The 12,041-nt window shown below is 43.2% G+C and overlaps 1 protein-coding gene across 5 annotated transcripts in view; it reads left to right on the forward strand.

Moving 5' to 3' along the window:
* The window catches only part of PTPRN (protein tyrosine phosphatase receptor type N), a 472,242-nt gene that overhangs the window by 429,339 nt on the left and 30,862 nt on the right, over nucleotides 1-12,041 (forward strand). For all 5 annotated transcript variants that reach the window (XM_085650116.1, XM_085650114.1, XM_085650115.1 and 2 more), the window contains exons 20-21: nucleotides 1,988-2,041; nucleotides 2,465-2,529. In XM_085650116.1, the coding sequence (XP_085506242.1) occupies nucleotides 1,988-2,041; nucleotides 2,465-2,529 (119 nt within the window). The remainder of the gene's footprint in view (nucleotides 1-1,987; nucleotides 2,042-2,464; nucleotides 2,530-12,041) is intronic.

Here is a 12,041-nt window from a genome sequence, read left to right on the forward strand (position 1 = left end):
CAAAACCTTTAAGTATGCAGGAAGTAATAAGACAGGAGCGCGCTTTTCACACCTTTGTGAATCATCTCTGGAACTCCCAACTACCTATTAGTAAAAGTGCTCAGAGGGCACAGTCCATTTTATTTGCACTAAATATATACGAATATTCACATTTTATTTAATTTGAGCTATTTTAGGGCAATTCGTCAAGACATGTAGGAGAACGTAAAAGAGTTCTACAGGAGGAATACTCTGTTTCTTGGGCTCATCTTTCACCCCAGTGTCTTGACTTCATGTTGACCTTTTCGCTTGTCACTCTTATCTATATAGACTCTACTCTACACCCCTGATTCACAAGATCTTCAGATTTGGGTGTGGGGAGACCAGGATGTCCACTTAGCATTCATCTGTGCCAAAACTGCGTCCGCCACACTGAGGGATACGATTTCATTCAAGAGATACTCTCTATATCCATCAGGGCTGCAGCTCACCTGGGGGAATGGTTGGCGTCTGCCGGCCTCTAAGCCAGGCCCTTAGTTTGAATTTGACTTCTTCCTCTCAGTATTTATCCTCTGAATTACTCCTGCGCCTGAGCTTCCACGTCTTCATCGCATCCTTCCCCTCTGAAGCCTGGCCCTTGGGGTAACCCTTGCACTCAGGCCCGATTCACGAAGGTAAACGTACACTTTTGTGTAAGTTTACGTGGTTTTTGATATTCACAAACTATAAGTTGATAGTAAGTTCATGACAGCTGCAGTCCACCAGGTTCTTGGTCTCAAGTTGGGAGGTTGACTGAGTCTGCGTTGCTGGAGGGTCTGGAGATCCCAAAGCTCGGGTCGTATTCTGAATAAGTTGCAAAAAACGGGTCAGCTCCGCTTGTCTGAGTGTTAATCAGTTTGTGCTTAATTCTTGATTAGAGTTTGATTACTTATTTACCATGATTGTTGAGTATGTCTATGTGTTAAGCTTGGTGTTGTGTTTATTAAGTTCATTATTTCACTTTTGCTACTTTGTATCCAGTGTCTGTTGGGCAGTATTCTGTGCTTCTTTGTTTTTTCAATGTGTTAACAGGGTTGTTAGCTTTGCCTTGTTTGGGAAGGTTGATCAGTTTGTTGATTGAGGTGGTTGTTGTACCATCATGGCTGTGTTATGCGCAGCGCTTTCTGAATTATGTCTATTGGTTTGGTTGCTTTGAATGCTTGTTGGTGACATTTCATTGATCTACTGTCTGATGTGATTGGTGAGAGCGTCTGGATGATCCGAGTCCCAAATTTGGGTTTCACATGAACGCAATATTTTAATTTTGCTTGGGTTTGCTCTTGACCTGTTACACTACTGTCATCATTGCTGGGTTCACTTTTGTCCTTGTGAGTAGGGAAGAGTAGAACAGATGTGACACACTACACAGAGCTGCTATTTCTGCAGAATGTGCAGCTGCTTACACCACCTCCCGCGTGGCGGTCTAATATTCCTTGTAGGGAGCGTGGCCGTTAGATGGATGCCATGCATGTCACGTTTTTCCTTATCCACTTCAAATTCATACATAGAGCATGCCTCATGCCTGTTATTCAACAGAAAACATTACCTGGGTTATCATAATGGGGTTCAGTCATTATTCATTTTGTTTTTTTCTCTTTGAACTTCCAGTTGCCCCTTGTTGTGTGGTTCCTTGTAAATTATCCCTACAAAGAGTGCTCCTTTGGGTTGAAGAGCTTATGAACTTCAACCACAAGTATGTGAGTTGCCTAAAGCAGGTCTTCTGCACTTTACACCTGTTTACAGTCGCCACTTGGCCCTTTTCTAGGTCTATCACATGGTCATTGCTCGATGTGTATGGTAGGTCACTCCTTGATATGACCTCTGGATAATCTTGGCTTCATCAAGTGATCTGTGGCAGTTCAAGCTGAAAAAACCCTCCTAGAGTGCGAGTGATTGCATCAGTTAATGTGTGAACTGCAACTCAATGCTCCCTCGCCCTAACAAATTCTTCTTTTTCTTTTGATTCTAGGAAAGTCAACAAGTGTTATCGGGGCCGATCTTGTCCTATAATCGTCCACTGCAGGTAACACTCACCTGGCGTTACATGGAAAATATTTAAGACTCCAAAATCAAGGATTCAGGTGTATTTTATCTAGAAAGATTTCCATGAAGGATATTGTCTAGTAGAGCATGTGGCAGCCACAACACTCCGAAGTTCTTATTGAGATGTAGGAAGTGAGTTTGACTTACAGGAATGTGTGAACTTCCCTGCCTCCCAGCCCTTCTAAGGGGATTCCTCTCAATAACCATCCTGTGCAGCATAGGGCTGGTTCTCGATAGCAGAGACAGGTGAACCTTGAGCAGGTGCGTGTCTGCCCGGGGATTCTGCACAACGTGGTATATGTACGGCGAAGGGACCGAGGTGCTGGACTGGGATTTGTAACGAGTGCTGACTTTCTGCCTAGCTTTGGGATGTTCTTGACAATCTCTTTCTGGTATGTTTCAGTGACGGAGCTGGAAGGACGGGAACATACATCCTCGTGGATATGGTTCTTAACCGAATGGCCAAAGGTGAGAAACTGAGGAAATGTGCTATGTTGGACTATGTTGTGTCCTATATATATGGTCTTAATGTTCCACTTCAAGATAAAACTGCCTTCTCTAGTGGCTCTCCAAATAAATTGTTAGCCGTCCTACTAGACATCAAGGACTTCTCTGCGTATAACTAACCACCAACACACTTTATTTACACTAGCTCACATTTGCTGAAGACAACTGCTTTCTTAGGATTGTGATCATCATTTATAGGTTGGAGGTAACAGGCCATCTGCAAAGAAACTGCCAGATACCTCGTCAGCCCAACTCTTGCATCCACAGCCACGTACAGCGGTTATGGGATGTTAGGTTTCTACTGCTGTCTCCTCTCTCACAAAAACTCTCTTTGCCGAGCATCCACCGAGTGATACGGTGTAGGAAGGCCCACCTTACATATGGCAGGCCTTCCATGTCATCTGATTTTTCCTCTCCACAACAGCGGTGCACAGCATGGTAGAAATTGGACAAGAAGCAGCAGCCAGCACTTGGTAAAGCCAATAAGTCTCATTTTTTGGTTTGGCCAATGGAGACATATTGGCTTTGCCAGTAAATTTTTTGATGCTTTTCAGCATTAGCAACAAAAATAATGTTTATAGCTGAAAAAAGAAAACAGTGTGTTGACGTGTATACTTACATATACTTGCATGTGTCATCACACGTGCACGTTCGCGTCATGATGCGATGACGTATACGCTGGCATGACCACCATTTTTTAAAATGTAAATTTAATGACAGAGACCTATCTTGGAGTGGGACATTAGAAAAAAAGAAGTGACACTGCAGAAAATTGTTGTTGCAGCCTCCCACCCCTCCAGAAATAAAGACGTAAAAGGGAGGAATAGGGGAGCAACAGTCGGGCGGGCGGGAGAGAGTAAATGCTAGTGAATGGCGAGAACAATGGGGAGCAAGCGTATGGGAGAGCAAGGAAGGAGGTAGTTGAGTGAAGGGTAAAAAAGATTAAAAAGCCAAGAAGAAAGTGGAGGGGCAGTGGAAGCAACAGACTAATTGTAGGGTGCAGCGTGGCGAGCACGTAGGCGCAGGGATGCGATTGAGAAGCAGCACATAGGAGAGTCTGAATTATTTGGTCATCATGCAGGCTTGCTGCCAATCAATGAAGGATGCTGATACCTTTTTTGGGGCAACCGATATATAACAAGATACACAATGCAAGCAAGCTCCAAGACCGCTGAGGTACAAAGTGGAATGTTGGAGTCAAGCCACAATATTTGAATTATTTTCTTTGGGATGTTGGATATATGAAAAAGTTCACCATCTTAAGCCTCCACAAAGAGGATTTCCTCAAAACGTGTCGGCTGTTGGAGTATAAACCAGGGACTTCAGAAAGGATGTATTGTATCAATGGTAAGGATTTTCAATGTAAAATGTCCAAAACAGAGTGGATCAAGGTGCAGCTATGAATGTGGATAGATATGAACTCAAAATTAGGGTTGGGTGAAATATTCCACTCCGCTGACGGAACTGGGGGATTTTGGCCACTCGATTTCCAGCCAAATTTTGCCAATCTTCCACCATTTTTTTCTCACGTGTTGCTCTAGGGCTGTAAGTTTGTGAGTGAGATTTGGCGTCCCATAGCGTGATTAGGAGGACATCCGGTGAGATTTTCCTGACATGGGCGGTCATGACGGTTTGTGGTCAGAAGGCTGCCGCTCAAGTAGAAAATCTACTTGAGCGGCAGCAAAATCAACTTAAGTAGCTGCACCCTCTTGCGCGCCGTGTGGTGCAGTTTACGCTGATTTTTCAGTGCAGAACGCATCTCTGGCGCTAAATCACAGCACAAGCAGCGGAACATACCTGTTTCCGCCCGTTGGTGGAACTCTGCAGAATCTCTCAGTTTTTATGTTACTCCTTGGAAGGTTCAAATGCCTATTTAATCACATTGAACACAAATTAATAGTTATGACTGAGCTCCATAGTACAGACAATATTGAAATATCATAGCAGTGCCCAGGAAGGAGGAATGGGGGTAGGGAGGTGGGTGATGAAGTGTAGGGTTTGGAGGGAAGTGAATACAAAAAAATTTTGGATGCATTGAGAACAAAATCAAATTTGAAGGCAAAATTAATTCACTGCCTTATTTACATTCCGATCAAATCATAAATCCAATATCGACAATTTTTAGAAAAAGCCATATATATGAAGAAAATCACAGTACATCCTGAACTGGTGATAATATTGGCAAAGATGTTGTGTCGACGTTTCGACCCCTTAAGGCATGTAGGTACTCATTGCGACCTTACGGGATGGGGTCTTCATCAGGACTGGAGTGCGTGTGGATGGGGGGTGAGTGTGGGCACCTAAAAAACAAAGTTAAACATGCATAAGGCTATTGGATCTATAACTAGGAAAAAGATTCTAATCAAAAAGTTTTAAAAGCAAGTTACCCAAACTGTCAGAAGACAGGACTCTGAGATGTCAAAGGATCATCAAAGGTAGAGGGTAGTAGACTCCTCGAGGGTAACGACAGAAGCGGGAAAAGGGTGAGGTTCCACCTACAACGAATGTGTAAGTTAATGGATAAGGTGGAGATAAAGATTTCAAAAAAAAAAAAGGGTTCGCTCCATTGCTGAGCGCAGAACTTACTGATTCGCAGAAGAGCTTTGCTGTCGAATTACATCAGGAGGCTCCTATTGATCAGCACTCCCGGAGAGAAATCCATTGTGAGTAAGGCAAATGGGGATAAGTCACCACTGATTCACCATCAGGGAGTTAATCTAGTAAAGGGAAGGGAGGGAGGGAGAGGAATTAGCAACCAGAAGTAAGGACCTGCATACATCAAAAACCATGAAAGAGCGCCCATAATGTGCGCGTTGCTGTCAGATTCACGAAGGCATCGTGATCTAAGAAATAGGACCCCGAGGGTTCTACAGTGTGTTAACAAATATATACCCCAAAAGGGGAGGGGGGCGGTCACCGCAGAAGGTAGGACCGTGTCGAACAAAGGTATAATCAAAAGTTAGAAAAAACGGCTTAGGTCAAAGAAGGACACAGCACTACATGCAAAAATCTATACAATTGTCAAAGAGTTAAATAGGTAAACTGTATAGAGCATTGCCTTGATCAGATTGAGCGCAGCTAAAGCGATGCTCTTACCCTGCTTCTCCGGTCCCATGTAATGGATAGAAGGGGAAACGGGCCGAGTGATCGTAGATTAACTTAAGACGCGAGATCAACACGTGATCTCCGTTACCGTGCTGGCGCTAGATGCCGGTGACTCAGTGTAATAGAAAACAGACTTTGGTTGGAAGGATTAACGGGAGCGGTGATCGTAATTCTGTGGTTGGCAGAATTCTCTACAGAGTGAAAATTGTCATGTTAAGGTCCCAACAAAGGTAAATTAAATGTATATACACGCTAAAGCAGCAAATAGTAAACGATGTTCATAGGTAGTTTAAATATAACAGTCAAGTAAAGTTTATCACAGGATGATATCGCATATGACAATAGTTCCTACGGAAAGTAAATGAACTTAATATTCACTAGTATTAGTTGACAAACAATAAGATGATACAGTGAAAAAATGGCAAATCCATAGACTGGCCCAGGGAGTTAACTTCTGAGAACTGCTAACTGGGCATAGCTACCATCAAGTTCATTTAATCCATTGATTACAGTGTCCATTTTAGTCATCCATTTAGATTCTCTTACATTTAGAATAGCTGAGAGATTGCCGCCTCTGGGGCCCACTTTCACCTTTTCCAAAACCAACCATTTGAGATCATCAGGCTTGTGATTTTTTAGGACACAGTGTTCAACAAGGGGTGCACCCATTACATTACACCTGATACGACTGTGGTGTTGCAGAATGCGAGATTTGACTTTTTGTTGTGTCTGTCCAATGTATAGGAGTCCACAGGGACACATGATGCCATAAATAACATGAGTAGAGTTGCAATTAGTAAACGAGCTCAATGTGATCGATTGTTCTTTGTAGCAGAAGGTTTTGGTGACAACGGTAGATTCACAGGCCTTACAATGACCACACTTGAAATGTCCTAACACCGGTGGCAAGTTCCAAATCTCTTGGATGGTTGGCACTGTAGCTGTTTCAAGAAAAGAACGGACTACATAGTCTTTCACACTTCTGGCTTTCTTGAAGGAATGCATAGGTGGGGTGTGTTGGTCGATGTCATCCGCTACCAATTTCCAGTGTTGGTTAATCACTTTCTTGATTGCGTTGCTACGTGTTGAAAAAGTAGTAACACAAATCATTCTTTGCAAAGCTGAGTCTTGTCTAACCTTGGGTGTAAGGAGAGTTTCTCTCGGGTTGTACCAAGCCCTCTTGCGAGCTCTCTTGATCAGCCTCCTCGGGTAACCCCTAGTGGTAAGTCGGTTACTGAGGTCTTCAGATTCCCTGAAATAGTCATCCTTTTTGGTACAGTTTCTACGGATCCTCAAGAACTGACCAAAAGGTAGATTATCCCTTAGGCCACGTGGATGATGGCTGTTGTATCTTAATAGGGAATTTCGTTCGGCAGGTTTGCGGTACAGTGTTGTGTGCAGTTTGTTGTCCTCACTGTAAATCTTAATGTCCAAGAAAGGAAGCTCATTGGCATCAGAGTGTATGGTGAACTGAATATTGTCATTACAATGATTCAGCCAATCGTGGAAGTTCGCCAGATCCGCAGCATTCCCATTCCAAATCATGAGAATATCGTCGATGTACCGTCTCCACAGATCAACCTTATTCGAGAATGGATTGTTATTGAAGATAAACGACCGTTCAAAGTGATCCATATAGAGTATTGCTAAATCTGGAGCAAAGGCGGCCCCCATGGCTACGCCCTTGGTTTGGACGTAGTATTCTCCTTGGAAAACAAAGAAATTCTTGTTCATAGCAATCGTCAAGAGTGAGATTATGAACTCCGTTGGTACTCTCATCGGGGTTGGTCGTTTGTCCAGAACTTCTCTAATCACAGCCAAAGCAGGTATCTGTGGAATACTTGTGTAGAGGGACACGATGTCGCAGGTCACCAGTAGCTGGACGTTGGGATCAAAGGCTAATTGGTCAACCAGGTTGATTGTCTGCATCGTGTCCCTTAAGTAGGCTTCCGTGTTTTCCGCCAGTGGTTTCAGGAAAACATCCACATATTTACATATTGCAACTCTACTCATGTTATTTATGGCATCATGTGTCCCTGTGGACTCCTATACATTGGACAGACACAACAAAAAGTCAAATCTCGCATTCTGCAACACCACAGTCGTATCAGGTGTAATGTAATGGGTGCACCCCTTGTTGAACACTGTGTCCTAAAAAATCACAAGCCTGATGATCTCAAATGGTTGGTTTTGGAAAAGGTGAAAGTGGGCCCCAGAGGCGGCAATCTCTCAGCTATTCTAAATGTAAGAGAATCTAAATGGATGACTAAAATGGACACTGTAATCAATGGATTAAATGAACTTGATGGTAGCTATGCCCAGTTAGCAGTTCTCAGAAGTTAACTCCCTGGGCCAGTCTATGGATTTGCCATTTTTTCACTGTATCATCTTATTGTTTGTCAACTAATACTAGTGAATATTAAGTTCATTTACTTTCCGTAGGAACTATTGTCATATGCGATATCATCCTGTGATAAACTTTACTTGACTGTTATATTTAAACTACCTATGAACATCGTTTACTATTTGCTGCTTTAGCGTGTATATACATTTAATTTACCTTTGTTGGGACCTTAACATGACAATTTTCACTCTGTAGAGAATTCTGCCAACCACAGAATTACGATCACCGCTCCCGTTAATCCTTCCAACCAAAGTCTGTTTTCTATTACACTGAGTCACCGGCATCTAGCGCCAGCACGGTAACGGAGATCACGTGTTGATCTCGCGTCTTAAGTTAATCTACGATCACTCGGCCCGTTTCCCCTTCTATCCATTACATGGGACCGGAGAAGCAGGGTAAGAGCATCGCTTTAGCTGCGCTCAATCTGATCAAGGCAATGCTCTATACAGTTTACCTATTTAACTCTTTGACAATTGTATAGATTTTTGCATGTAGTGCTGTGTCCTTCTTTGACCTAAGCCGTTTTTTCTAACTTTTGATTATACCTTTGTTCGACACGGTCCTACCTTCTGCGGTGACCGCCCCCCTCCCCTTTTGGGGTATATATTTGTTAACACACTGTAGAACCCTCGGGGTCCTATTTCTTAGATCACGATGCCTTCGTGAATCTGACAGCAACGCGCACATTATGGGCGCTCTTTCATGGTTTTTGATGTATGCAGGTCCTTACTTCTGGTTGCTAATTCCTCTCCCTCCCTCCCTTCCCTTTACTAGATTAACTCCCTGATGGTGAATCAGTGGTGACTTATCCCCATTTGCCTTACTCACAATGGATTTCTCTCCGGGAGTGCTGATCAATAGGAGCCTCCTGATGTAATTCGACAGCAAAGCTCTTCTGCGAATCAGTAAGTTCTGCGCTCAGCAATGGAGCGAACCCTTTTTTTTTTTGAAATCTTTATCTCCACCTTATCCATTAACTTACACATTCGTTGTAGGTGGAACCTCACCCTTTTCCCGCTTCTGTCGTTACCCTCGAGGAGTCTACTACCCTCTACCTTTGATGATCCTTTGACATCTCAGAGTCCTGTCTTCTGACAGTTTGGGTAACTTGCTTTTAAAACTTTTTGATTAGAATCTTTTTCCTAGTTATAGATCCAATAGCCTTATGCATGTTTAACTTTGTTTTTTAGGTGCCCACACTCACCCCCCATCCACACGCACTCCAGTCCTGATGAAGACCCCATCCCGTAAGGTCGCAATGAGTACCTACATGCCTTAAGGGGTCGAAACGTCGACACAACATCTTTGCCAATATTATCACCAGTTCAGGATGTACTGTGATTTTCTTCATATATATGGCTTTTTCTAAAAATTGTCGATATTGGATTTATGATTTGATCGGAATGTAAATAAGGCAGTGAATTAATTTTGCCTTCAAATTTGATTTTGTTCTCAATGCATCCAAAATTTTTTTGTATTCACTTCCCTCCAAACCCTACACTTCATCACCCACCTCCCTACCCCCATTCCTCCTTCCTGGGCACTGCTATGATATTTCAATATTGTCTGTACTATGGAGCTCAGTCATAACTATTAATTTGTGTTCAATGTGATTAAATAGGCATTTGAACCTTCCTAAAAAGTTTTCTTGGTACATTGTTTGTTTAATTGTTTTATATTGAATGATCTTGTATACTGGGACCACTATTCTTATACTGCTCTATACCCAGGTCCCAGTGACTATATGGGTTTACCCTTTATTTTGACTACTCCTTGGAATTCAGCAGAGAAAATTCCGCAAGTTCCGCCCACCCCTAATAAAAATAACTATGACCGTGGTAAAAATTGTAAAGAATATGGACCTCCTATCAAGTTTATGTAGATTCTAATCATACCAGTGGGGAATTGATATTGGAGGATTAAACGATGAGCTACCAATCCCTGCACACCATTTTATCACGCACTCCCATGAGGTGCCAAAAGTAAACAAAGGAAGCAGTTCCCTGGATGCAAGCAGTGGAAAGATATAAGTCATCCAGTTCAGTTGAGAGGATAGTAAAGAAGCCGAGCTCCTGGGGAGAGAAAAACACAGGAAGAGGAAGTAAAGCCAATAGATAAGAAACAATCAGATAAGACTGGCAGGAAAGCTAAACAGTGATAAGCAATAGGCTGGCTCAAAGGCTGCTGTGAGTATTGGTCTTGTCCATAATAAAGCTGTCTGCAGGCAAGACCTAAAACATTTCTCCTACTTGCTAGGAAAAACAGGCCTAGATTAACAAATCACGCAACACAGGGGGTGAAGTTGCTGCGCTGAGTTTCTTGAAAAAGGAGAGAACAGAACAGCGCCATATTGACTATTTAGATGTGGTGCTGTTTAGTTCCTTTCCTGCGCTGGCGCACTGTTGACAGCCATGCGCCGATGCGGACACCCCTGCACCATAGTGAGCATAGATTTTTGTTTAGGAAGCGGTCTCCTCCATTACAAGACTCTTCTTTAATGCATTTCGCACTTTGTATGTGTGCTGTAGAATTCAGCACACACGCAAAGAGGAAAAGATGAGTTGAAATTAAAAAACATTTATCTTCGTTACGTAGTGCAAATTCCTGTCTACAGTTCTCTGTAGATAGGAATTTGCATCAAAACTCATGCTTGGTTGCATGGGAACGGCCATGCATCACCCACGGAACGCTCCCATGACGCAAAGTGATGCAAGGTAGCACATTGCTCTACATTGCATTACTTTGGGTTAAACGCAAATCACGATTCGCGTTGGATTGTAATTCCCACCAGTAGTCTTTGAACCAGGTGCCTGTTAAAAAAAAGTAAAGCAAACCCCACGCAAAGACTGTAAATCTGGGCTTCAGAATGTGTCAGGGACACTGTTTTTTGTTTTTCAATTACAAGCCCAGGCTTTGCGTTCGTCTTTGGGAGAAAAAAACCTGTTGATCAGAGCGTCATGTCGCCATGACATGATGGACTCACCAGAACTGGTTGTTTTCATCAACACGGATCTCATCCTTTTGGCGAGACTGGTGCAAAAAAACGTACCCGCCTAGCTGAAATACCGAAATATGGTGGAACAACTGTGGCTGTTCTGGCAGCAGGCATGCTTTGATATCCTGCCATTTAGAAGCTGGCGCACCGAAGACCGGGCGGCCTGAGAATAAGGACAATACCTCTTAGGATTGTTTTTGTGCAGGAAGGTGTCCCTGTAATGCAAGCACTGTTGCAGCATGGCACAAGGATGCCAGTGATGGCGCTAGACAGCACACAGTGTGCCAGCACAAGGAGAGAGCAGAAATGCTCTATACCTTTGTTAATCGTTCTAAATATGAAGCATTTCTGCTCTCTCCCTTTAACTCATCACGGCACTGCCAGTTAACTTCCTCTGTAGCATTGCGTGAAATATTAGTAAAACGGCCCTTTGCTCCTAACCCTCGTGCATCCTCAATGACCTCTCTAGATTATACCAGATAGATATACAAGAACCCTGAATTTCGTCTCAGTTCACGAGTTTCATAAAACTACTGCGGGACGGCTTTGAATGTTTAAAATACAGAAAGAAACAGTGAGCGCCAAACTCCAAGTGGCAGATTTACTTCGAATCCACACAATGTGGAGCAGCAAGGCAAGTTGCTGCGCTGCGTTGTGTGAATGGGAGAGAGCTGAACTGAGCCATATTTACAAAGATATGGCGCTCTTCGGCTCTCTTCCAGCGCTGATGCACTTGCGCCTGCCTTGCACCATGCTGCAAGGGTACGTGTGTTACGGACAAGATAGTTTTCTGTAAGACAAGACACCTTCCTGCACAAAAACTACCTGAAGAGGCATTTTACGCTTTCTGTGCGTGAAGCAATGCATCACACATAGAACGAGGAAGTAACATGGAGGATTAAAAAACATTTCTCCTGGTTGCACCTATCTGTGGTAGACGTACTGATTTCACGCAATTCCAGCTTTACA

The sequence above is a fragment of the Triturus cristatus genome, chromosome 3_2, assembly GCF_964204655.1.
Source record: "Triturus cristatus chromosome 3_2, aTriCri1.1, whole genome shotgun sequence".
Lineage (NCBI taxonomy): Eukaryota > Metazoa > Chordata > Amphibia > Caudata > Salamandridae > Triturus > Triturus cristatus.